Genomic DNA, 26,335 nt, shown 5'->3' with positions numbered 1-26,335 from the left:
ACAAAGCATGTTAACCTATCTTGGGTAGTCACCTGTGATGGGTTAGCATGTTGTGCGAACCTTGTCTTAGTCACACTTGGAGTAGGCCCATTGAAATCAGTGCAACTTAAGTTAGTCATGACTAACTTGTCCCATTGATTACAATAGGTTTACACTAAATATGACCACAGAGTGTTTATTTTGCTTTCTGCTATTTTTACTGATACAGTAGTTTAATCCATGTGGATATATTTATGATGAAATTGGGTATCTGGTGCTGTAAATTGATGTTCTGAAAATAACATGTTCTGAGGTAACATTCACTAATTTTTGCAACTAGTTTAAGATGCTATGATGTGAAGTATATCTGAGTACTTGAAACTTTGTTTTTGTCTCCTGCCAGGAAATTTCTCCCCTCCTTTCAATGGAAGCCATGGCATTTGTCACAGAAGAGAGAAAGAATGCTCAAGAATCCACTTTTCCAAATACATACACATTTGACTTATTTGGAGGAGTTGATGTAAGTGGTGTATGGTTTCTATTTTGCTTTTGAGCCTACACATTTCTAGTGTACTTAAAGCTTCCTCTCATGCATTACACATATGACCAGCCCATTTGTTTCCACTGAGATTCTCAGTACCTAATAGCTCAGAAGTGGTGGTTGCGCTTATGCTGTTCATCAAGTCAATGCTTTGGGGGCCAACAGTAGTACATGAGGCTGTACTAAACTAGCCAGCCAGCTGCCCCTTAACCTTCTAGAAGCCCTGGGACATCCCTTTTTAGTGCTACAAAGGCTGAGGAGTGGCTTTGCTCAAAAGTGGTTTGCAATTATCAGTCAAGTCAGTTTGACAGAATCCAGAAGAAGATGTAAGATCTAGTTTCTGGACTAAAATTGACTAGGTACAAAGTGTATTGTTTTCTTTTGCATATTTTGTAATAAATCTTTAATATAGCTTCAACTTCAGTGGAAGATGATAAATCTGATAACTGGATCCTTCTCTCTCTTTCTGTCTCTCTCAATTAAATGTTTTATGATCATAATTAATGGGTCTTGGATAGACCCAACTGAAAATCAGTTATAAATTAAACACAAGGTCATCGTTCAAGGCTCGGGTAACAGCATACTTCCCTCTTGAAAGATAAATCTAGAATGACATCTTTTATTAATAAGGAATCTTCAAAACTTTGCCTTGAAGTAGTAAAACTATTTAAAATATTTTACACTAAAACATGGAGTTGCCTACTGCCTCAAAATCATTTAATTTCTCTTCCATGTTCATTGAGGAATTATGAAAAGCTTTTGTTTGTATAACCTACATAATTTAAAAATATTATTCACAAGACTGTGTAGTGGTGCTCGTTGAAGTAGTGTCTTAATCAACATGGATATTGCGCTAAGTAACCCATAGCTTTTAAAATTGGTAAAAAATATATCTTTTTCTCAGCTTTTATGCAAAGAAGAAACTGGTGTTCTACTTAGTGATCAGAGGGAAGATTCATGATCCAATCCTCTGCTTTGTACTAGCAGCACATAGGAGTGTATGCTGGGCCACTACTGAGAGCCAGCCCTGCCTCTTGCTTTGGGATAGCGTCAGCTATTAGTGGTATTGTGTGAACTGATACTGAAGGGAGGATAGGATAACTCCTACAAGGTGCAAGAATGTGCAAGGGCCTCTTTCAAGGGCAAGAGGTTTCCCATAGTCCTCTAGATATTTTTGCTGTAGCTTCCTGGAATGCTTTCGGAGTAACATTGTTTCTTCCAACAGCAGCCTGCTTTTGTTCATCTAGTCCTGTATTAGTCTAGTCTTGAAGTTTGCCTTTGAAATTTAAAGAGAGGTGTATATTAATTGAATAAAAGTCCATATCCATTATTTTGTGTCTGGTTAACATTGATACTTCAATAATATATAGTGGGGCTTCTTTTAATGATACAGTGTAAACGTTTTTAGGCTTGTATATTCAGTCAATATTTGTATTTTTTTAAAAAAACAAAAACAAACTTAATACACTTGGGTGGAGGTAGTTTCCACTGGAAATGTAAAGGTAGTTAATTTATCCAAGTTGTTCTGATCCATTTTCACGGTGAAGTTTTTTTTTTCTATAATATTTTTTCATAGAACTTTAGTTTTCAATATAAAATGTTCAGAATGTTTCTGGATAGGTTTACTTGTACATAGTTCAACAGTAAGTGCACAAGCCTTGAGCTTATGTTCTCCCTGACGCCTTTCTCATCCAGTGTGGCTGCAAGGAAGGTTTTAGTTGTGATTTCAACTATCTGCATCTTCATGAACCGCATTTATATGATCAGAACTTGATTTAATAAGCCAAGACGTGCACATGGAATTACATAGCTCTTGGCTTTCTGAGTGGTGAAACAAGCAGGGAAGTACAATTAACTATAGAATCATAGAATAGTAGAATTGGAAGGGGCCTAGAAGGCCATCAAGTCCAACCCCCTGCTCAATGCAGGAATCCATCTTAAAGCATCCTTGACAGATGGCTGTCCAGCTGCCTCTTGAATGTCTCTAGTGTGGGAGAGTCCACTACCTCCCTAGGTAATTGGTTCCATTGTCGTACTATTCTTACAGTCAGGAAATTTTCCTGATGTCCAGGTGAAATCTGGCTTCCTGTAACATCAGCCAATTAGTCTGTGTCCTGCACTCTGGGATGATCAAGAAGAGATCCTAGCCCTCCTCTATGTGACAACCTTTCAAATATTTGAAAACTGCTATCATGTCTCCCCTCGGTCTTCTCTTCTCAAGGCTAAACATGCCCAGTTCTTAAACTCTCTTCTCATAGGGCTTTGTTTCTAGACCCCTGATCTTCCTCGTTGTTCTCCTCTGAACACGCTCCATCTTGTCTGCATCCTTCTTGAAGTGTGGTGCCCAGAACTGGACACAATACTCAAGATGAGGCCTAACCAGTGCTGAAAAGAGGGGAACCGGTACTTCGCACAATTTGGAGGCTGTACTTCTATTAATGCATCCCAAAATAGCATTTGCTTTTTTTACAGCCACATCACACTGTTGGCTCATATTCAGCTTGTTTATACAACAATTCCAAGATCCTTCTCGCTTGTAGTGTTGCTAAGCAAAGTATTCCCCATTTTGTAACTGAATTTGGTTTCTTTTTCCTAGGAATAGAACTTGGCATTTATCCCTATTAAATTTCATTCTGTTGTTTTCAGCCCAGCGCTCCAGCCTATCAAGATCACTTTGAAGTTTGCTTCTGTCTTCCAGGGTATTAGCTATCCCACCAAATTTGAGAAGTATTTCGTGCACCTCCTCATCCAAGACATTAATAAAAATGTTGAAGAGTACTGGGCCCAGGACTGAGCCCTGTGGTACCCCGATAGTTACCTCCCCACAGTTTGAGAGGGTACTGTTGATAAGCACTCTTTGAGTCCGTTTCTGTCGCCAACTGTGGATCCACCTAGTAATTGCTCCATCTAGCCCACTTTCTGCTAGTTTGCTGATCACAATGTCATGTGGTACTTTGTCAAAAGCTTTGCTGAAGTCAAGATATATTATGTCCACAGCATTCTCACAGTCCATAAGGGGGGATACCTGATCAAAGAATGAGATCAGATTAGTCTGGCAGGATTTGTTCTTGACAAATTCATGCTGGCATCTTGTAATTACTGCATTGTTTTCAAGGTGCTTACAGATTGACTTCTTTATAAATGCTCCAAAAATTTTCCCAGGGATGGATGTCAGACTGACTGGTCTGTAGTTCCCAGGTTCTTCCTTTTTGCCCTTTTTGAAAATAGGGACAACATTAGCCATCCTCCAGTTGTCCAGCACTTCACCTGTCTTCCATAATTTTGCAAAGATAATGAAAGTTCTTCTGCCAGCTCCTTTATTACTCTAGGATGCAGTTCATTGGGCCCTGGAGATTTGAATCTGTTCAAAGGAATTAGGTGTTCCTTGACCATTTGTTTATCCATCTCAAACTGCAATCCTTCCCCTTTAGCTTGTACTTCACTTTTGCCGTGGTGGTAGTTGTGGTGGTGTCATAGACCTGCTTTTGGGAGAAGACTGAGCCAAAGTAAGAATTCATCTTTTCGGCCTTTTCTTCTTCATCTGTTATCAATTTGCTATCCTCATTAAGCAGTTGAACCACCATTTCTTTCCTCTGTCTTTTACTATGCACATACCTAAAGAAAGCTTTTTTGTTACTTTTAGCGTTCCTCGCTAGCCTCAGCTCATTCTCAGCTTTAGCCTTCTTGATGCCATTCCTGCACTTCTGTGCTACCTGACTGTAGTCTTTTTGTAGCCTGGCCTTCCTTCCACTTCCTATATATACCCTTCCTATCTATCTATCTATCTATCTATCTATCTATCTATCTATCTATCTATATTCTCTTCTATCTTTTTTCCTTGTTGGAATTGTTTGTAATTGTGCCTTTAAAACTACCTTTTTTGAAAACTCCCACTCATCTTGGACTCCTTTTCTCATTAGGGCCACTTGCCATGGGGCTTTATGTATCATAGTTCTGAGTTTATTAAAATCAGCTCTCCTAAAATCCAGAGTACATGTATGGCTACACTCAGCTTTTGCTTCCTTTAAAATCAAGAATTCAAGTATGACGTGGTCACTTTCCTCCAGAGTTCCTGTAACTGCCACTTTATCCACTAAGTTATCCCTATTGGTCAGTAAAGTCAAGGATAGCCAATCCTCTAGTTCCTTCCTCCACTTTCTGTATGTGAAAGTTATGAGCCACACATGTCAGGAATTTCTTGGTAGGGCCGCTTTTGGCACTATTTGTCTCCCAACAGATTTTGGGGTAATTGAAGTCTCCCATCACTACTACATCACACTTCCTTGAAACACTGGCAATTTGCTTTTCAAAAGTTTCATCTTCCTCTTCTCCTTGATTGGGTGGTCAGTAGTAAACTCCGACTATCATGCTTCTTTTATTCCTTGCCCCATTTATTTTAATCGAGATGCTCTCGATCGGGCTACCAGGCTCATCCTCTGCAGAGGCCACCAGTGAGGGAGGAAGCAGCAGCCAGGCACCCCTCCACCGTGCCTGGGTCTAGCTCCAGCTGAGAGCCCCCTCCCTCCTGCTACCAACTGTCTCTGCAGAGGCCACCAGTGAGGGAGGAAGCAGCAGCCGGGCACCTCTCCAGCATGCCTGGGTCCAGCTCCAGCTGAAAGCCCCCTCCCTCCTGCTGTCACCTGTAACTGCTGAACTTTCCAACTAAGATTGTAGTGCCTGAATTTGCTTTCCTTTCCCCCCTCCTCCTCCTCCCTCCCAATCCCCTTTCCTTTTGTGTCATGTCTTTTAGATTGTATGCCTGTGGGCAGGGACTGTCAAGAAATACTTTTGTAAGCCACCATGAGAGCCTTTTTTGGCTGAATGGCGGCATAAAAATCCTTAAATAAATAAATAAAATAAATAAATCCTCCTGTATTTCTGTGCAGGGCTAAGTATTTTTAACATATAGAGCAGGGGTTGGACTCGATGGCCTTATAGGGCCCTTCCAACTCTACTATTCTATGACTCCACCTCCCTTTCTTTTTCTTCTGTTCTTTTTGAACATATTCTACCCTTCAATTGCTGTATTCCACTCATGGGGAGTCATCCCACCAAGTTTCAGTTATACCTATCAAATCGTATTTGCCTTTATGTATTAAGAGTTCAAACTCTGGGCATTAGTATATAAACATCGCTTTATAGTCTGTCTTCTTTCCTATACTATTGTGAGGACTATTTTGGAACACTGTTAGAGCTGTTCTCTCTGTTATGGTGCATAGTTTCTTGTTGAAGTGGGAAACTATGGTTATGGCTTCCAAACAAGCCAGGATATGAAGCTATGGTTTAAGAACATAAGAGCAATGCTGGATCAGACCAAGGGTCCATTTAGTTCAGCATTCTGTTCATATAAGTGTCCAGCCAGCTGCCTGTAGAAAACTCACAAGAAGAACATAAATGCAATAGCACCATCTTGCTTTTGTTCCTCTGCAACTAGTATACAGAGGCATACTGCCTCTGATACTGGAGGTAGCATGTAGCCATCAAGTTGACTTAGGGTTGAGTTCCATATCCTTTAATAGTTCCCAGTTCCGATGTAATGAGAAGGTATGCTTAACTGTGGCTTCCAAGCTTGTTTGCTGAGATGAAGGGAGCAGCAAAGTGGCTGCATGTGAGTGCATAAAGCTTCTCCATATCTCAGCTTATTAGGCTGATAATAATCATCCAAATGGCATGTCATCCAAATGCCATGTCTGAAACAGGTTAGGATCATTTACCATGTTTTGAAGCTGGCTTGTTTCTGTCGCCCATAGTGAATACTCTTATAACTTTTGTAAATCGCCCAGAGAGCTTCGGCTATGGGGCAGTATATAAATGTAATAAATAAATAAATACTAACCATAATTTGTCAAGTTTGGATATATCAAAAAACTGCTGTTAGTTAAAAACAGAAGTGAAAGCTTCCTGTCTCCTCCTCCTGTGTGAGCTCTAGACTTGGACACATATCACTAAACAAATGGTTTAGCACTATGTATGAATACAATTATTGTGAAGACTTGCTTGTGAAGTAATGTTAAGAAGAGAAGCATAGTAATGTCAAGGTACTAGATGCTATGTATAGTACTGAAAAAGGTGAATTGGGATTTTTAGGAGTTTGCTTAGAATTGCAACAAATCAGTTTAAGCTACTATTAAAGTAGTGCTTATACTATTTTTACTAATGTAATATTGTACCTAATTCACAGCTCCTAGTAGAAATACTTATGAGACCAACTCTTATCACACAGAAGAAGAAACAGAAGAGTAAGTAAATAGCATATTTCCATCACAAAGCCTTGTTTCAGCTTTTTGTCTTGGTTTCTAATGCATGTGTGTAAGAATATAGTTTGCTTGTACTGTGTGTATTAGTGACAATATATAAAAATTACAGATTTAACTCAGGAGTTTCTAAACTCTCATGGTTCCTGAGGTGGTATCTTTTAAATTAAAGGCCATGTTTTTCTAAAGATAAGGTAAATAAAAATAAGCCAAAGTCTTTTAGCCTCACAATTTCTTATTTGATCACTGATCTAACACTTCTATTTTTAAAAATAAAATTGGCAATATTTTCAGAATAGTATTGCAAGGTAATTGCAACTTAATCTATCAGCAGTAGACAGGTTTGTATAAACAATTGAAAACGCAGAAACCTTTAATGGTATGCTTCATATTTGCTATATGATCTTGATCTGAACAAATGGCCTGCTGGCTCTCATAGTTTTGTCTTTCTCTGTACAGGTTTGATCAGATCTGGTTTTATCTTTATGTAACACAGTTGTACTTCACCTTTCAATTTTTAGGGTGTTTTACAGAACTAATAAAATCATAAAATAAAATAAAACTCATTATAAATCCTTAAAAAAATTAATAACTCAGCAGAACACAGCAATGCAAATTGGTAAGAGGAATTAACACAGCACAATCTAAAAAGCATGGCTAAAGGGACATGTTTTCCCCGGTACCTAAAACTCATATGTTTTAGGTTAATATCCCTGGGTGATATATTCCAAAGTTAGGCAGTTACTGGGTTGCCACCTATTCTGTGGCACTCATGGGAAGACCATTGGCACAACAGGAAGCTAGTCCTTCTTAAAGCAATCCCAGAAATGAACCAAAACAGGACAGATTAGTAGAGCTCCTTTCTGCAATTTGTGCTGACCTGCGCTGTTCTAGAAACTAGCCTTTTGGCTCATTTCTGGTTGCTTTAAGAAACACTAGTACTAGTGGTGGGTCCTGCTAGTGTGTGGTAGCATGGGGTACTGCCCCATGTCACTAATTCTAAGCTTGTTATATTTTACCAGCTGAGGTGCCTGCTGTGTTTTTATAATTTTTGCATTTATTTGTGTTATACAGTGTATTGTGAAATTATACCTATAGGTGTGAGTGTGAGGCTGATTGTTCGGGAGGCTCTAACTAGTGTTTTATCTCTTGCAGTAAGTGATGACCTTATCAAGGATTGTTTAAGCATATTGTACAACACTTGCATATGTGTAAGTTATATTCTATGCACTGACAAGAATTTTCGCTTTATGGTGCAGCTAGGCTTAGGGTATTCTTGACCTGATAAAGAAAAATGTAAAGCACTAATTTAATCCTGATGCTAAAGAATTCTATGACATTTCACTTATTGCAGTGTATCAAGAAACTTGTTCCTATTTGCATTTTGTCAGAATATCCTTTTTATAAGAATATTCTTTTTATAAGAATACCATTGCTAGCTGAAGAATTTCAGATGCTTAGTAATGCAATGCTTTACTCTGGGAATTTGATATGTTTACGTTCCCTTGTCAAAACTATTTTCACTTACTTTAAAAATGCATTGGCATCTTTCTCTGATATCTATGATTTTATGTTAACTATGTTAGTAGTATTTGTAAAAACTATGTCTTTGTTTTATAAAAGGTTACTCTTTAGATCCTTTTATCAGATTAAATTTTTAGCAATATTGATTTCATAGTAATAAATACTGCATGGAAGCAAAAGTTGATACTTCTAACAGTATTTATATGCCCTGCCAAGATTATTAGATGCTTTTCTTAGCTGGTCCTATGATTCACATCAGAACAACCTAGCTTTTCCTGTTGAGAGTTTACGCCTTCCCCACCTAAAAACCAAGAAAACTGGAAGGAATTGCAATTTCAAATAATGGAGAGCGCAAGTCAGTCTCAATTTCAGTTAACTAACCTGGATCACCCTGTTTCTGAATTGTTTTGTGATGTCTTATGGGTTAAACAACCTAGAGTTGAGTTAACTGCGAGTTTAACCATAAACAACCCAGATTTTCTGGGTTTGGATGTCATGAAACAACCCAGGAATGGGGCATTCTTGGATTGTTAATTGAAATCCAAAATGGCACATGCACAACTCACGCACTCCACTCCTCCTAGAATTCTGGTGTTAAATAATCATTCAGCATGATGTGCGAACCAGGTCATAATATCCCATTAGAGTCTAATTGCCCTGGCTGAGGAAGGAGAACTCCAGTTTTTCTGTCTGTAAGCTGGGGAGCCATTGAAATTTTCAGCAAACAAAGCCAGACTTCTCCCCTGTGGGTGGCTGCAGCTTCTTGCACTGAGAGAAGATCCTGTAACTCTAAGCACTATCTTACGGGAAACCAGTTTGAAGTTTCAGAACTGGAACTCATTAAATGTAGCTATATTTGGAAGGAAGTGGACAGATGTTACTAGATTTGCATATATTCCATATTACTGAGATTTTGCTATTCAAGATACAGTTTTGATTTTTAATAGTGTCCTGTCTGACAAATGTCTTCGTGATACAGAGCATGTGCAAACCTTCTCTTTTCACACACACATCAGGACAGCAGCATTAAAGTGCATGGTTGAGCGTTAATTCTGCATTAGTTATATTCTACCAAAGGGTTTGAGTTTCTCCTTTTTGTTTTCTGCTCTGGAACTACTAGAAAGAACACCACAGATCACAATCCTGGGTTATTGTCCTGGATGTCTTGTGCTGGATCTTGGAATATGATAATTAAATTGTGGTGTTTGCCGTAGCAGTGTCAGCTTATGCTCATCTCTGTCCACTTTCTTATTCTTGTAGACTGAAGGAGTCACTAAACGATTGGCAGAAAGAAATGATTTTGTGTTGTTTTTGTTTACATTGATGACAAACAAAAAGACATTCCTGCAAACAGCCACGCTTATTGAAGACATTTTGGGAGTAAAAAAGGTTTGTCAATAATCCTTTGAAACTTATCACTAGCCTATACAATCATGTTATTATTAATCTTGGAACCCCCTTGACTGTTTGAAAGGAGAAGCACATGAGTTAAATAACAGAAAACTATCCTGCATCTGAATGGAAACCCATATTCCTTCTTTCTAGCCTGTTTTCCCTTCATAAATTTTAAGAGTAGCTGAGCAGTTTCTTGTTGATTTCATCCTGCCTAACCCTGAAAGACAGCCTTTCTCAACCTGAGACTCTCCAGATGTGTTGGACTACAACTCCCAGAATGCCCCAGCCTGGAGCGCCCCAGGTTGAGAAAGGCTGCTGAAAGAAATAATAGAGGGACCTCTAGCACAACTGGTGTTGCACAAGAGGTCCCTTACCACTACTGCAGTGTAATTTGCATTAGCAAATTGACATGAAAGGATACAACCCAAGGAACAAAAATGACAGAAGATGGCATAATATAGACAAATAGGATCATCAGCCAGTCTCACCTGAAGGTTATTCATTCTGTTATAAGGGAGAGGGAGTACTGACTTGTCAAGGAAGAACATTATTGGGACAACCCAACAGAAGCAGAAGCTTTACTTTGCTGAGATGGCAGCAAAGTATGTGCGATATGTATGATCCATTTTAAGCAATTGCTGTATGGATCATTATAAGCCATGTAGCAAATAATATTCAAAGGAAAGTGTTTATTTATGTTGAGTGGTAAATTGAGACTGTGATATCTATATACATCTGCAAGAAGTTTGGAAAGAATATTGGGTTTTAATAATCTAAGGTTCATTACCAGTCAACATGTCGCTTGTCTCTGTTTAGGAAATGATTCAGTTAGAGGATATTCCAAATCTCTCCAATCTAGTCTCTAGCTTTGACCAACAGCAGCTTGCAAACTTCTGCAGGATCCTTGCAGTTACAATTTCAGAGCTGGACACAGGCAGTGATGATAAACATACACTACTAGCAAAAAATGCTCAGCAGAAAAAGAATTTGGGCCCTTCTCGAGCAGAAGTTAATCAAGGTAAAGCTTCCCATTTCTGACATTAAGAACTCCAAGCAAGGACACTCAGGGTGGGGAGGCTGGGCAGGGGCTGTGTGCATTATTCAGATTTGAAGGCTATGCATATCAAGAGACAGAGAACATTATGGGTCAGGGATGGAGGTGGGGAGATGAAGGTCATCTGCATTCTGGAAACGAACAGCAAAATTTGCAGCTGAAATCCATTCTTAATTTCTTGGCTTGCTTTTCAGTGATCCATTAGAGAATTCCTAGCTATTAAAATTAATATGTACTCTGTCATTTAAGATGAAAGCATATGATTTAAGTTAATTTTCTAATCATAACATCAATTTTTCTACAATTTAGCATTTGAAACCAGTTCTGTTTGCTTCCTGTCATAGCTACACTTCTCAATATACCAGGCTTCATTGAAAGATTGTGCAAACTGGCAACCAGAAAAGTATCAGAAACAACAGGAACTTCCAGTTTTCTCCAGGAGTTGGAGGAGTGGTACACCTGGCTAGATAATGCACTTGTACTTGATGCACTAATGCGTGTGGCAGATGAAGAGACAGAGCAAAGCAGCACAGGTACTTACTTTGAATCTGCTAGGACAGCTGTTTAATAACCTGTTAGCTTTATTAGCTATAGAGCGATGAGTGCCCAGACTTGAAAAATGGCATATAGTCCATTATTTTGAAATTGTAAATCAAATGTTCCTAAATTATATTATGAGCTTGAAGACAAATTAATTCAGTAGGTTTTGCCATTAAGTACCTATGTTTTAGGATAATAGGTGTTTGGAAACTTAATATTGCCTTAATTCTCTCTGGGTGCATTCAGACAACACTTTAGTCCACGGAGTGTGAATAGTCTACTTCATGGATGACTATTTACATGCCACACTTGGGTGACACAGAAGTAGTGCTCTGTGGTGTAGAGGATTTACACTACATTGAGTAATTGTCATCCCTCTGCCCTCCCCACTGAATAGCAGTGCTGGTTCCTGCTTACCTTATTGGGGCACTGCCATTCCATGGGGAGAGGCATAGCGGGAGGAGAGGTGCAACACATGGGGTGCGCTGAGTTGTTGCTGGAATAATAGCAGTACATTGATTCCACCTCCTGACAGGAGGTGCGATGCCTCTGCTGCTGCTGCTGCTTTCTCCAGCGATGGCACATCTTTTGCTGTGGCCAGCGCCAGAGAAAGAAGCAGTGGCAGAGGCATCACACCTCACGAAAGGAGGTGAAATCAATGCAGCCCCGCAGGGACAGGTGACAGAACGTCACTCAGCACTGATGCATCCTTTGCCAGCAGCTGGATCCCGTGCCCTGACACAAGAAGACCATTCCACACTTCTTGCTTCTGGTGGCAGCTGCATGTGGAGAAACATGCTCTGTGGCTGCCGCAGAAACAAGCTGTGGAACAGTCTTCACCCATGTCAGGGCACAAGATCCAGCTGATGGCGAAGGATGTGTCAGCGCCGAGCAACATCATCGCTGTCAGGAGATCATATGGCTTGGCGCTGACGCATCCTCCCTGTTAGGGCCATAGCAACAGGGAAGTGGGTGGCTTTAGCAATGCTGCCCCCTTCCCTGTTGCCATGGCCCTGGCAGGTAAGGAGAGGTGCCATGCTGGCACAAGGATCTGTCCTGCAGCTGTGTCAAGCAGGAGGAAAGCTTCCACATCTCCTGCCCTTCTTGTGTGGCGAATGGGGACGAGATGCACAAGCATTTCTCCTGCTCATCACAGCTGCAGGACAGATCCTTGCACCCCCCAACTCCGATATCGGCAGATGGATTTCTCCCGAGGTTTGACATTGCAAGTCAAGCTGTGGGAGCCATCCTTGCCTCTTCCTTGGGTTGTTGTCCATTACGTACAAACCAGGAACTCTGGGTTGTTTAGGCAGATACAGCCCAGAGTTTTAACCCCTGTTTTGTTCTTGGGATAAAATTCTGGGTTGTGTCTCCCTCAACAACCCAGAGTTCCTGGTTCGCAAATACTGGACAACAACCCAAGTATAGAGCATCCCTATACTGTTCAGCAAAGCAAGAGCAGGCAAGCAGGCGGGAGACAGCCTGCTCGCTCTTGTGAGCTGGCAAACAACTTATGGTGAGTTGTTAGTTGCATGTGAACCAAGTCAGTGAGGTATACCAGTATGGTTTCCTTTTCTAGGTGGAAGAATTGCACCTGATGAGGGTTTTTTTTTTTTTTTTACTTAGCTGGAATGAAAGCATAAACCGGTTCCTATGAGTTGTACAATGGGGATTCTTACACCAGCAACTCCTCTGGATGATGTGATCCATTTCTATTGTATTCAATAAACCAACCCTTTCTCTATCTTCTACATTTTTGTGCATTGATAACTGTTATTTAACCTTGTGAAGGCCTCCAGGCTGAAAAAAAATCTCTCTCTTAGAATCTTCAGATGAGAGTGCATTTCCCAACACCTCAACAAGGAATCAGCTCCCACAGTCCATGAAGATTATGCATGAGATCATGTATAAGTTGGAGGTTTTGTATGTTCTGTGTGTACTTTTAATGGGCAGGCAAAGGAATCAGGTGAGAATTTTTCTTTAAATGTTCAAATATATGCATTGTATTTAATGAGCAATCGCTTTCCAAATTCAAATGTGGGGTCCAAATGTAAAATTCTACAATCTTTTTGAATGTAAATTTTAGGGCCAATAGTAATCAATGCCTTTTTGAGGTCCTAACCTTAAAAACCATACATAGTGTATTGTTTCCTTCTCTGACATAAAGCAGGGATGTTCTGAAAGTCAATGCCTGTTGATTCATGTACCTTGCATATTGGCTAGCTAGAAATCTGGTTAGTGTAATCATTAAATTAGAAAATGCCTTGACTGCCCAGTATGTTCCAAATGGAAGAGTGTATAAAATAGACAGTTCATATCCCCTAATACAAATGTCATCAAGTTAAATTTAGGCTATGCCGTATTTTGTGCCTGCCTATATTGGCATGAAGAACCATCTTATCACCAAACTGTGGAGAGTATTCAGCAGTGTCATTCCACAAACTGAAATGCTGCTAGTGGAGCTCCATTGAATCTTTCCATTGTGCAAATGCTTGTGCAACCACACTTTCGCAAACGTAACTTTGGTTGAATTCTCCTCTTGTGTATAGTTCGGAACCTAGTTTCTTCTATCGCAGCATCATTTGTGCTAGTGGGATTGACACGGTTGGATACTGTCCCACACTAGAAAGTGTTACATTAAAATTTAAAATTTGCTACAGTATTGAACAGAAGTAGCTAGAAAAAGGCTTCCTGTCAGATATACAGAAAAACATCAAGAGAACTATAAGGAGGAGGTTACTAAAAAAAAGATTTAAACTCTGTTTATATATGCTCATGTGCACCATTATATTTTAAACTCAAAGAGGCTTGTGAAAGTGCAGATTATTTTATCAACTTGACCTTTGTACAACTCCGGACAGCTTTCACAGAATTGAGACTAAATATGAAGGACACTGCCTATAGAGACGGGAGGCATAGGGGCTTCCCGGAAAATTAGCATATTATTATTTGTGGTCACCCTGAGCCAGAGGACCTTCTCCATTATATTTTGCACTGTCTCCTATACAATGACCCAAGGGAACAGTATATGGCACCCTTAATTAAAAACTGTTCTTGCCAGAGCCCACTGGATATGATATTTTACCTCCTAGTGGACATGGATAAATACGTAACTTGGCGTGTAGCTCTGTTTGCAAAGCTGCCAAAAAGATCAGAAAAAATACATAGCAGAGATAGTCATCAATTGTAAATGAGATGATTGCACTTGACTATATCTGATTTATATCATATAATTTATGGATCACATATTTTTATATTTTTAAACTTTGTATACCATGTGTTATATGCACTATATTTAACTTCTGTATTTCTTGTTTTTCTCTTTTTCTGTTGGTGTTTGTATGCTTTTTTATGCAAAGGCCATTATCCAAAAGCATTAAAAATTTGACAGAAAACGTTTTCTTACAAATGAAGGAAAGTTTCAGTGCACAAGCTTAAAGGAAATGAAGTTTTTACATTCCATTCATTGCTTTGAATTGCGAAATTGCTAATAGATATTGCCCCAAACTCAAATATGTATTTCAAGGAATTCATTATTTTTGTATCTTATTTTTATTGATGGTGATATTTTATTGTTTTCAAGGTGACTAATTTTGTGGAAAAGCAAAGGAGAAAGAATACTTTGGCAAAGATTTTTGAAGCTCTTTAAGAATTTACTTATGGGTGGATCTTGATACCGCCGTTGTAAATGGATCAATATCAAATGTGTCTAAGCATCTAATACTGCTACTTTATTTGCATTAAAAATATTAGCTATAAATGTACAGGTTCACTTTACAGTGACTGAAGCTACAGAGGTAGTACATAGACTGAATATTCTTCTTGACTGAATATTCTTCTTGCCTAGGTTCACAAGATGATTGCAGAATTCAGATTGATTCCTGGCCTTAACAATTTGTTCGATAAATTGATTTGGCGGAAGCATTCAGCATCAGCCCTTGTTTTGCAGGGGCATAATCAAAACTGTGACTGCAGTCCAGTGAGTATTGGATTTATATTGTTGGTATAGAGTAGGGATCCCCAATTTTAGGGGGCACACTGGAATTTTGAGAATGTGTGATGGATGCTACTACAAAGTGGCTATTGTGAGTTCATGACCAGTCATAAAATGGCAAGAAGATAAGTCGGGTCTAGGAAATGATAAAAAAAGGATCATCATGAATTTGCATCATTTTTACACAGGAACTTTTCAACGCCATCAAATTACGTTTACACTGTTGTTGTATTTATATCCTGCCATTTTTCCTCCAAGGAACGCAAGGTGGCATACATAATCCTTCTCTCCATTTTATCCTCACAACAACAACCCTGTGAAGTAGGTTGAGCTGAGAGTCTGTGACTGGCCCAAAGTCACCCAGTGGGTTTCCATGGCCAAGTGGGGACTAGAACCCAGATCTCCTGGCTCCCAGTCCAGCACTTTAGCCACTACACCACACTGCACAGTAAACACATACAGCAGCACTATAGTACAAAAACAATAGACACAGATCTTCTCTCATCTTATTTTTACATGGGATGCTGTGACACATACCATCTCCTTATGACTTGGAAGGCTCTCCAATATTAATAAATAATTACATATGGTGTGCTCAGATAGAATCATTTCTACAGCTGGAATTATGGAGCTCACTACCACAAGATGTAGTGATGGCCACCAATCTGGATGGCTTTAAAAGGGGGTTGGATAAATTCCTGGAGGCAAAGGCTACCCATGGCTACTAGCCCTGACGGTTGTGTGCTATCTCCAGTATTCGAGTCAATAAGCCTGTGTGCACCAGTTGCTGGGGAACATGGGCAGGAGGGTGCTGTTGCACCAGGTCCTGCTTGTTCATCCCTGGCTGATGGCTGTTGGCCACTGTGTGAACAGCGTGCTGGACTAGATGGACCCTTGGTCTGATCCAGCATGGCACTGCTTATGTTCTTATGTTCCTTGTTTGCTATATCCTCCTGGCTGGGCTAGGAGAACCCTTAATCTTTATAAATCTGGCAATAGTAAACCGGGTTGAGGATAAGGCATCATGGGGGAAGTCTGCAAGGAATGAATCTCTAAAATTACACCATAGGATTCACTGAATATTCAAAATGGAGTTTACTTACTGAGAATCAAAGAGGCAAGGTTCACAAATGGCAAGCAAGGATCAACATACAGAACATGTAGCAAGGTTATTTCTCTTGATACAGTTCCTAGCTACACTAACAGTAACCCTGGGGTCATTTAGAGGGTAGTACAACTCTATGTGTGGGACAAAGACTTAGATCTAATCCACCACCTCCTCTCTTTCATGCTATTACTCCAAACTGACAAGTCCCAACAATCAGAGAGGCTATGCTTTCTTCCCTTCCCTGATTTTGTTATATTGGTGGTATGTGTTGGGGGGGGGGGGGGGCATTTCCTCTTGACAAACAGCTCCTGAGACTCAGCTGCCAAACCAGCCAGAACACTGTTACAGATACCAATAAAATCACCAACCAAAACACAAAACACGTTTGCACAATCATGCTCGCACGGACACCCTGGTGGCCTATGTTCTGCTGGTAGTTTTGGGAGATCCCTTGTTTTAAAAAATAACAAGAGGAGAATCCATAAAGATCCTTATTTTTTGTGCCTCGGTGGCACTGACAAGAATCAGATCTGTTCTTTCTTTCTTTCTTTCTTTAACTTTACACCAATATAAGCTTTTAATTTGTCATGGTTTGGGGAGGATCCCATATAAAAACTCATACAAGTTCAAGAGGGTCACTTTTAATTCCTCTCCCCTGCCCTTTGGTGGCACTTCTTTATGGGAGCCATTCAGGTCCTATTCTTCTTTTAGAATCCCCAGAATTTATTGATGGGGACAGCAAAAGCCCTGCAGGCTCCCTATTGGGAATACAAGGTATAGGGTATGTTCTTTTGAAATGTCTATTAAGGTGTGTGATACTAACAGCTGGACTCTTTAGCTGTTACCAGTGAAATGTGATTTCTTTTTCCTGAGTCTGGTAGCCATGTCATCACTCTCCTAATGCCATAAATACTTTTAAAAGACTGCCTGTAGGGACTTGACTTTTCCGACAGACACATAGTAATGATATTCTGTAAAATAAATTGTCAACCTTTTTCTCCTGCAGGATATTACGTTGAAGATACAGTTTTTGAGACTACTTCAGAGTTTTAGTGATCATCATGAGTGAGTATAGGAGATGTTTGGCATAAATGCAGTGTGTCCATGTATACCTGATTGAATTAGCATCAAACTTTAACTCATATAATCAGAACTCTCTTAAAGATAACATGCACACAAGAATATATACAATAGTTGCCCTTAATTACACTTCCAAAGAGTGTAAGTCTGCAACGGGTTGTGAATTTGTCTTCCACATTTTTGGAACACATGCCTTGAGATAAAAGGAAAATAAGAACCATGTATGTTGCCTTGATCTTCTTGTGGGAAAGGAAAACTAATCCTAAAATCCAGATACTTTTGTGTCTTTTCAGGGTTTTGTAAACTCTGGCATCTGCACTGGCTGCCAATTAGTTTCCAGGCAAAGTACAAAGTGTTGGTCATTACATTTAAAGCCCTAAATGGTTTGGATCCAGGTTACCTGCGAGATCGCCTTCTCCCATACAGTCCGCCCCACACACTCAGGTCCTCTGGGGTGAACTTACTTCAGTCAGCTAAAACTAGGCTGACATTAGTTTCCCAGAGGACCTTTTCTTCTGTCGCCCCCAGATTGTGGAATGGCCTGCCAGAGGAGATTCGTAAAATTAACTCTCTGTGTGATTTTAAGGCAGCTTTAAAGACTAGCCTTTTCCGGCAGGCCTATCCAGATCAATGTTAAATCAAGATTTTTTAAGATGTATTGATTCCTGTTCTAATGTTGTTCCCCGCCTCGATCCAAAGGGAGAGGAGGGTAAGAAATTATTATTATTATTATTATTATTATTATTATTATTATTTCTGTATTTTCTCACTGTTAGCTTGGAATATCTGGCTAATAAGTATAGCTCAAATATGGTTATTCAAAAACTTGTAAGCTCTGTGTATGTGTGTGTGTGTGTATGTATGTATGTATGTATATGGAGTCTCTTCAAACGCAAGATAACTGCTTAGGTGCCCCACTAGGGAACAGTTTCAAGGATGTTTCACTCTTATATATGACTGCCTATCCTGCTCCCTCCCCACCCCCTTCTGCCCCATCAAAGTGAGCCATGATTGTGTCAGAAATGTCTTTGCTCTTCAGTGCTGAGTTCCAAGTACCTGTTTGGAGTACCAGTAGCTCTGCTGGGTTTTTAAAGAGCACTACGTCTGCCATGCCATCTCTGTACACTGTTGTGGAACAAAGGTGAAGCTCTGAATTGTTTTTCTCCTTGGCCTAGCATATAACAGGTCTCATGAATACAGAAAGCAAGCTTAAAATGGCTTTGCATTCTGTTCAGGTAATTGAACTTGGTTCCAGCTGCTGGGGGCGAGCAAGCTGTGCAGTGGATGCCAGCATGCAAGGTACCAAAGAATATGGCTGTTAACTTGCGGCCTTCACACACACAAAAACTTCTATCAGTAGATTTTGTGCACCTAAACTGAAAGCCTCAACAGATTGCCCCAAATCCAAAGTTTTCTGTAGGGCGTTCTTCCTCAAAAAATTCTGTGTTAAAGTAGCTTGAATCTTAAAATTCAATCATGCCCCTTTCTAGGAGCTCTTGTTCACTGTTTTGTTATGTAGTTGATGCTGTGGATTCCATATCCTGTTTTTTCAGTGGCTCAAACTTTTGATGTGTTGTAAGGTTTTAGTTCAATAAAGCTGCCAGTTTTGATTACTGTATGTTTTTTTCTATAAAGCTCAAAAGAGCCTTCAGAGTGCAGTGGAACTGGCAGCTATTGGTTGGATGTATTTTTGGAAATGGAGTGTAGAAATGTGTTAAAGAAGCTAATAGATGTGTTCAGTCTGTCTATTCTGATTTTTATATTAGGAACAAGTATCTGCTTTTAAACAGCCAAGAACTCAATGAACTGAGTGCGATCTCCCTCAAAGCCAACATCCCTGAAGTAGAGGCAGTTGTCAACACAGACAGGTAAAGTGAAATGAATACATGTTTGTGTGTGTAACTTGTTTCTGAAATTGGATGTGTTCCATTTTATAAGACCTGTCTCTGGAAGCCCTATGATATCTTATTAATAAAGTTAATGATTTTATGAGTTTAACATACCCACATCGATGTAACCAATTGCATCTGTCAGAGATGTATATCAGGCAGCTTGGTTGCCACTTATGCCCTCTAGCCTTAATCTGCAGTGCTTTATAACTTGCTCCCTACTCACAGGGAGAGTTGTAAATTGTAGAGCTGAAAATTTCTTTCTTATGGTGATAAGTTCTAACCTGTAAATGCTTAGTAGCCAATGAAGAGTGTAAGTAAATAATCTGATGGCTTTTGAGTTTGGGGGTTGCAAATTATACGCAGTTTTAGTAGATGGTGAGAACTGAAATGAGATACAGGAGAATGTAAGAAATACTATTAATATTTTTAAAGCCTGCAAATGTAACTATAATTCATTTTAATATGCCTGCATCCCTGTCTAAAAATTTCTTACATCCAAATTGGGATTTTGCAGTTTCCTAGTGAATACTACTATTTATGAATGAAGCTTGTCCAAATGTTTTATTTTCCTTCCTTTGAGGCATGGAGCATTATTTCCTTCTCAGAGGGAACAGAGTTGATGGTTTATCCTTTCTGTGGAAACATCTAACAGCAGAGGGAGTTAGACTGCAATTTTGCAGGGATTGCAGCACTCTCAAATTACAAGAGCCATGTACATTTGGGCTGCAAGAGTTGACACAGTGGGCTTGATTACTGCTATAAAACAAGGCCATGTATTAAGATTGCAAAGGAAACTGCTATTTATACTTATAGCTTCACACTGAAACCGGTTGGTTTACTCACTGTAATTTTCCCCATATTGTAGAACTTTAGTCTGTGATGGGAAAAGAGGCTTGTTAACCAGACTGCTTCAAGTAATGAAGAAAGAGCCAGCAGAATCATCATTCAGGTGAGTTCTGTTCTTACTTCATGAACTTCAGTGTTCTATTGTTGGAGAACTTGATCTTTAGGGCCTGTAGAAAACATTTTATTACCTTCTATTAGAGAACGTTGATTTATTTATCTTTGTCTCCAAAGTGGAGAAAATAGAGGTGAATTGTACTCAGAAGCAGGAATCCTTTACTCAGCGTTGTTTCTGTCCTGCTCATGGCCTTGCAGTTGCTTAGTCTACAAAGATATCTTAATTGTCAAAGTCTTGTATCTAAAATAGTGTTATGTGCTTGTGAAGAAGATCCACATATACAGCCGGAGTTTTGTTTGTTATTCCTGCAGCAATTCTCACTATCAAAAAGACAAGTCACTTAAATGGAATAACGAATTATCTCTTACCCAGTGAAACTGCTGCAGCGAAAGAGTATACAAAGCACCAGTTGCATGCGTAATACTACTCCACATATTCACATAGGTTTTCTGGATACTGACCCAAAGTTGAAGAAATATTTTTTTGTTAGGTTCTTTGAAAACCGTTTTTCATTTTTAAAGATGAAACCTTTCTCTTATCAGGTCTGACTTAAGTACGGATAGAAGTTTTATTTTGTTTCCTTAATTCAAGGCTAACCAGATGTTCCTTAACAAAGGTTTTCATTTTCTTTTGCTCTCCAGGTTTTGGCAAGCTAGGGCAGTGGAAAGTTTCTTACGAGGCGCTACTTCCTATGCAGATCAGATGTTCCTGCTAAAGAGAGGGCTCCTAGAGGTAATCTAAATGTTTGATTTAGCACTAATGGTTTATTTATTTATTTATTTATTTATTACATTTTTATACCGCCCAATAGCCGAAGCTCTCTGGGCGGTTCACAAAAATTAAAACCACAGTAAGACACCCAACAGGTTAAAACACAATTACGAAATACAGTATAAAAAGCACAACCAGGATAAAACCACACAGCAAAGTTGATATAAGATTAAAATACAGAGTTAAAACAGTAAAATTTAAATTTAAGTTAAAATTAAGTGTTAAAATACTGATTGAATAAAAAGGTCTTCAGCTGGCGACGAAAGCAGTACAGTGTAGGCGCCAGGCGGACCTCTCTGGGGAGCTTGTGTGAAGCCTACTCTTGTACTCTATTGTGATAACAAGGAAACCACTGACATTTACAGCTTTTCACTTTCACTTAAAGTTTTTCACTTTTCTGTGCTTTCACATCTCTGAAAATGGTCAGATTTAGTTCTCTGTGATAATACCTTCTTGTAAGAAACATAGTAAGTCAAAGCCATTTTATTGCTGGCCTGTAAAGCCGCATGTGAAGGTTGATCTCAAAACATGGGATTATCTTGGGCTTAGTTTTTTATTATACAAAACTAATTACTCTCCAAAATAACCAACTCAAGGACATGAATACACAAAAAGACAGGATATTTACTGTTCCAGAACATTGCAAATAAAGTCATTTTTTCAATAAACAGCTTTCTTCCAGTTTGCTGCTCTATACATTTTAGCTGCCATGAGCAGGTTTAGAACTTCCAGGTCAATATTATTACCCAGGTCTTTATGTTAACACAATAATACTATGCTAAGATGTTGTGGTGTGACCAAAAAGGTTTGTATAACTGGACAAAAGTAAATGCAAAACATTTACATGAATGCCAACACCACAACCACAAGTAGTGGTTGTGGAGTATAAATGCAACTTAATTTAGATCTAGTCAAATACTATTAGTGAATTTTTAAAAAGTTTTCTTTCAAATCAGTAGATACCAGTCTATTCAATATATTCTTCCGTATCCATTCTCACTCCATTTTATTGAAATTTCTTGTCCCAAATATTTTATCTAGTTTTAATAAAACTACCAGAAAATCACTCTTAGATCTAATAACAAAACATAATAATGACTTTTGGAATTATTAATTCCAGTCATTAATTTCCTCCCATATTCAATTATAGTTTCCACAGAAAGTCATTGGGTTATGTCGTGCATGAAAATATTAGAAACTTAGAGGGCTTTATACCTCTCCATAGCCCCACCACCAGTTGAAATATATTGACAATTTACCAGGTTTTCTTGTCTGTCCTAATTATTTAGTCTTAACAATTATACATCACTGGCCATACTAGAAATATATGTTAATTGTTCATTGTAAAACTACATGGTGACAAGCCAGAAAAAATTGTTTTCATTTTGTATCACATAACTAAAGAGTAATGAACTGGGAAATAATCATATATACTGTAGTGTTTTCCATGATACTAAATTAAACTTTAAAAATATCTAAGATATTTTTCTTCCGCTTCCAACAATTTATCAGAAGGACACCAGTAATTCAGCAAAACTAATTTGACAGCTTGATAATACGATACATGATTAGGAACATCCATATCCTCTCTTCTTATCATTTTCCTGTCTTATATAAAATTTTAGCTGCCATCTTTGGTGGCTTTCTAGATCAGATGAATTATAGAAACATTTTTATTTTTTTTGGGCTGTTTGTTCAAAATAGACGTTGAAGCTTGGAGTGGAATATTAATTAACAGAAAATACTTTGGAAAGTTATTCATTTTAATTGAGGTCCTTCCCACCAATGAAATTGATAATATTGTCCAAACCTTCATATCTTTCCCCACTTCTTTAGATAGTATATCATGGTTGAATAGCTGTTGTTTTTAATTCTCCAGTTAATCATTTCGCCAGATATTTGACAGGTTTCAATGTCCAAGGAAGAGCTGCCCAGCTGAGCAAGCTCCTCTTTAGCTGTATGTGGAACACTAAAAGCTATCCACTCTGACTTACTCTAATTCAACTTGTACCCATATATTGTATCCATATATTGGTGATAATTGCTTAAGCACTTTACAAGATCTCGGTGGTTGTGATTAAGTAAGCACAATGTGATCTGCAAATAAAGGAACCAAACTGTACTCCACAAATATTAAGATTTTCCCTAATTGCTCTATTGATCGAGCAAACAGCAGTGGGAAGGCTTGCAGCCCTGCCTACTTCCTCTCTTTAGAACAAAAAAAGTCTGAAAGATATCCATTTAGCAATAGCTTTAGCATATTCACGTCACAGCAGCAAATCTTGTATTATCTGGCACAGTGCGCAAGTTTGCACATTCACTGTGATGTGCAAACTCACCCAATAATTGTACCCATTCTTTAAGCAGACCTCCGGTGTTAAAGTACTTTAATACTAACATCAAAAAGCTCCATTCGACTCTGCCGAATGCCTTTCTGGTATCCAGGAAAAGCAAAGCACACTCCTGTTACAAGTTATTTACTAATTTATTTATGTCCATGAGACATTGCCTTGAGTTTATGGTAATACTTTTTTCCTTGCCAGCATATTCTCTACTGCATTGTTGACAGCGAATGCAAGTCGCGAGATGTGCTTCAGAGTTACTTTGACCTTCTGGGAGAACTAATGAAATTCAATATAGATGCTTTCAAGAGGTTCAATAAATACATCAATACAGATGAAAAGGTAAAACTAAAATCCCAGAATCCCAAATGTGAAACCTCAGCTTTGTGTTACAGTGTAACCTGGACAGAGTCTAATGACTCTACCACTTCAGTTTCAGATATTTTTGAACCAGATCAACAGTTCACTGGTTGATTCGAACATGCTAGTTCGTTGTATTACTTTGTCTCTGGATCGATTTGAGAGCCAGTCGGATATTAAAGGTAACGTAGTGATCTCTTTTGAAGACAGGGAAGAGTTTAAAAAGTATGGGCAAGTATATTCTTAAGACTATTTGCATAACTATCAGACACATGGTGGCTGCTGGAAATCCACCTAGAATTACTGGACACAGTGGTTTCTTGTCTAAGTCCAGAGCTTGACACTGCATGCAGGATTGGTTTTTTTAAAAACAACAAGAACATTGAAATCCTGGTTAGCAGTCACATACGTGCTGCCAACTGGAAGCCAACATATCTAGCAATTTCAAAAGGATTTTTAGCAGCCACCATGTGCTGAAAGATTGTGTGGATTGGCCATAGCAAGCAACAAAAGCTCTTCCCATCTGCTCGTATGGATAAACACTGATTGTTGGTATTGCATCTGTTGCTGCCTGGGAGGTTTTCTTTCACAAAATGAAAAGCTTCATGTGGTAGCTTTTCTCAGTTAATAAGTAATTCATCTATCCATTCAATCTAATAACTGTGTGTTGTGGATGGGAGCAATATTATCAGTGTCTTTACTCCTTTTAAAGATGACAGTCTGATTTTCTTGGCTCAACTCTAAACCTAATAAATGGTTTGTTTCCTACAGTTGCTGAAGTCTTGTCTGAATGCCGTCTATTATCGTACATGTCACAGATGTCCATGAGGATGTCCTTTCTTTTCCGGCTCATTAATATTATTCATGTACAGACACTCACACAGGTAAAGAACTGGCACTGAGAACCCATGGACAAAAGATAAATAGATTTTGATAACGTGGTTTTTCCCTTTTAAGCTCATACCCCTTGGACTCTCGAGTTCCATAAACATGCCCTGAGAATGCCTAATATAATGATCTGTAACTTTGATTTACTAGATTTATCTTTTCTTTAACTTTAGGAAAATGTAAGTTGTCTGAACACAAGTCTAGTTATCTTAATGCTGGCCCGAAGGAAAGACAAGCTTCCTTTCTATCTGCATACACTTCAAGAGATGGAATACACAAAGAAATACCCTGGCTTCATCCTGAATAATTTTCACAGTCTTCTGCGTTTCTGGCAACAGCATTACCTCAATAAGGACAAGGACAGCACCTGCTTAGAAAATGTATGTCTGAAATTCGATTACTTTGGCATATCCTCTTTATATTCCTTGACTTTGGCCTGGTGGAGAAAATGTTTTTAATGGAATAACACAGATGAGCACAGTAAGCTGTTAAACGTGGCCAATATAGTAAAAACAGCAACACTAGCTTGCCAGGGTGTGTTTTAGAAATAATATAGGAGATGTAAATTGGGCTCCCAACAAAATAAAACACACACTTTGTTTTTGTAGCATTCCTACATTCTGTGTGAGCAGAACAAACATGGCACTGCTACAGAAACATTCTAGGGCTATATCCAAATGAACAAATAATTCCCTGAGAATTTTTACTAGTGTGAGGTACTCTCAGGCTGAACTGTTGCATTGTCAACATGAAACCCCATATTTAGTATAGGTGGATTTAAATGTGCTTAATGTGTTGGCTATAGGAAAGTGCTGCTTGATTGGAAATACCAGCGCAGGACTGTGTTAATGGGCCTATACCTTTTACATATTGCAACTGATCCCCAGATGCTCCATGATTAGCATGGAAGGTGCCTTATGCTATGTGGTGATCAGTTGTGGCATAACATTTTCCCACATTTTAATGAGATTTTTAAATCAACTTTTTAGGGAACACCCTCAAAAGGCAGCTTACAAGATTATCAAATCCATGAAAATGCATAAGCATTCTGTGTGTCTCTGAGTGGTTTTGTAATTTCCTGTTGTGAAAAGCTTTATCATTGTGGGGTTCCTGGAGACCTCTGGTTGGCCTTTGTGGAAATTGGATGGTGGACTAGTCAACCCAGCAAGTGTCTTGGGTTTTGTTCTCATCAGAATAAGTAGCAGAATCAGGTTTTGGTTTTAGAATTTTGATTTTATGCTGGGTGTATACAGCCCAGTGTTTCACTTAAAGTGGTATAAGCCACTATGCAGCAAGAAGTGGCTATGTTTGTGTCTTAAAAACAGTATTGCCCCAAAGGCTGAGTTCAGTTATATTAAGCATCATGTTCTGACATGAAAACTACTGCTGTGTGTGAGACAAATGCCTTATTTGGACCACTTGTGAACATAAGGTATCATAGCAAACATTTCAAGTTGCACAGAACTCTTCAGACAGAGTTCAACATTAAACCTTGGTACCCTCTTCCTTACCACCCATAGTGTCAAAAACATGTCAACCATTTTCAGCCCTAGCCTGTAACTGTGTGGTACTCCCTAAAGCAGAATGAATTAAGCTGTACATGCAGGTGCTCTGACCTGAATTCAGTGTGACATCTAGGTCTCTCTGTGTTT

The 26,335-nt window shown here is 38.9% G+C and overlaps 1 protein-coding gene across 1 annotated transcript in view; it reads left to right on the top strand.

The window, feature by feature from the left end:
* TRPC4AP (transient receptor potential cation channel subfamily C member 4 associated protein) overlaps positions 1–26,335 on the top strand; it is a 37,589-nt gene that overhangs the window by 10,218 nt on the left and 1,036 nt on the right. The window contains exons 3-18 of the mRNA XM_063140593.1: positions 383–499; positions 6,702–6,759; positions 7,930–7,985; positions 9,559–9,687; positions 10,510–10,711; positions 11,092–11,280; positions 13,111–13,253; positions 15,135–15,266; positions 17,396–17,454; positions 19,236–19,337; positions 20,227–20,310; positions 20,964–21,054; positions 23,637–23,777; positions 23,869–23,977; positions 24,567–24,679; positions 24,857–25,063. Of these exons, the coding sequence (XP_062996663.1) occupies positions 383–499; positions 6,702–6,759; positions 7,930–7,985; positions 9,559–9,687; positions 10,510–10,711; positions 11,092–11,280; positions 13,111–13,253; positions 15,135–15,266; positions 17,396–17,454; positions 19,236–19,337; positions 20,227–20,310; positions 20,964–21,054; positions 23,637–23,777; positions 23,869–23,977; positions 24,567–24,679; positions 24,857–25,063 (1,932 nt within the window). The remainder of the gene's footprint in view (positions 1–382; positions 500–6,701; positions 6,760–7,929; positions 7,986–9,558; positions 9,688–10,509; positions 10,712–11,091; positions 11,281–13,110; positions 13,254–15,134; positions 15,267–17,395; positions 17,455–19,235; positions 19,338–20,226; positions 20,311–20,963; positions 21,055–23,636; positions 23,778–23,868; positions 23,978–24,566; positions 24,680–24,856; positions 25,064–26,335) is intronic.

The sequence above is a fragment of the Elgaria multicarinata genome, chromosome 1 (genome assembly GCF_023053635.1).
Source record: "Elgaria multicarinata webbii isolate HBS135686 ecotype San Diego chromosome 1, rElgMul1.1.pri, whole genome shotgun sequence".
Taxonomy (NCBI): domain Eukaryota; kingdom Metazoa; phylum Chordata; class Lepidosauria; order Squamata; family Anguidae; genus Elgaria; species Elgaria multicarinata.
Note: the sequence above shows the minus strand (reverse complement) of the source record. Positions and strands in the feature narration are given on the sequence as shown.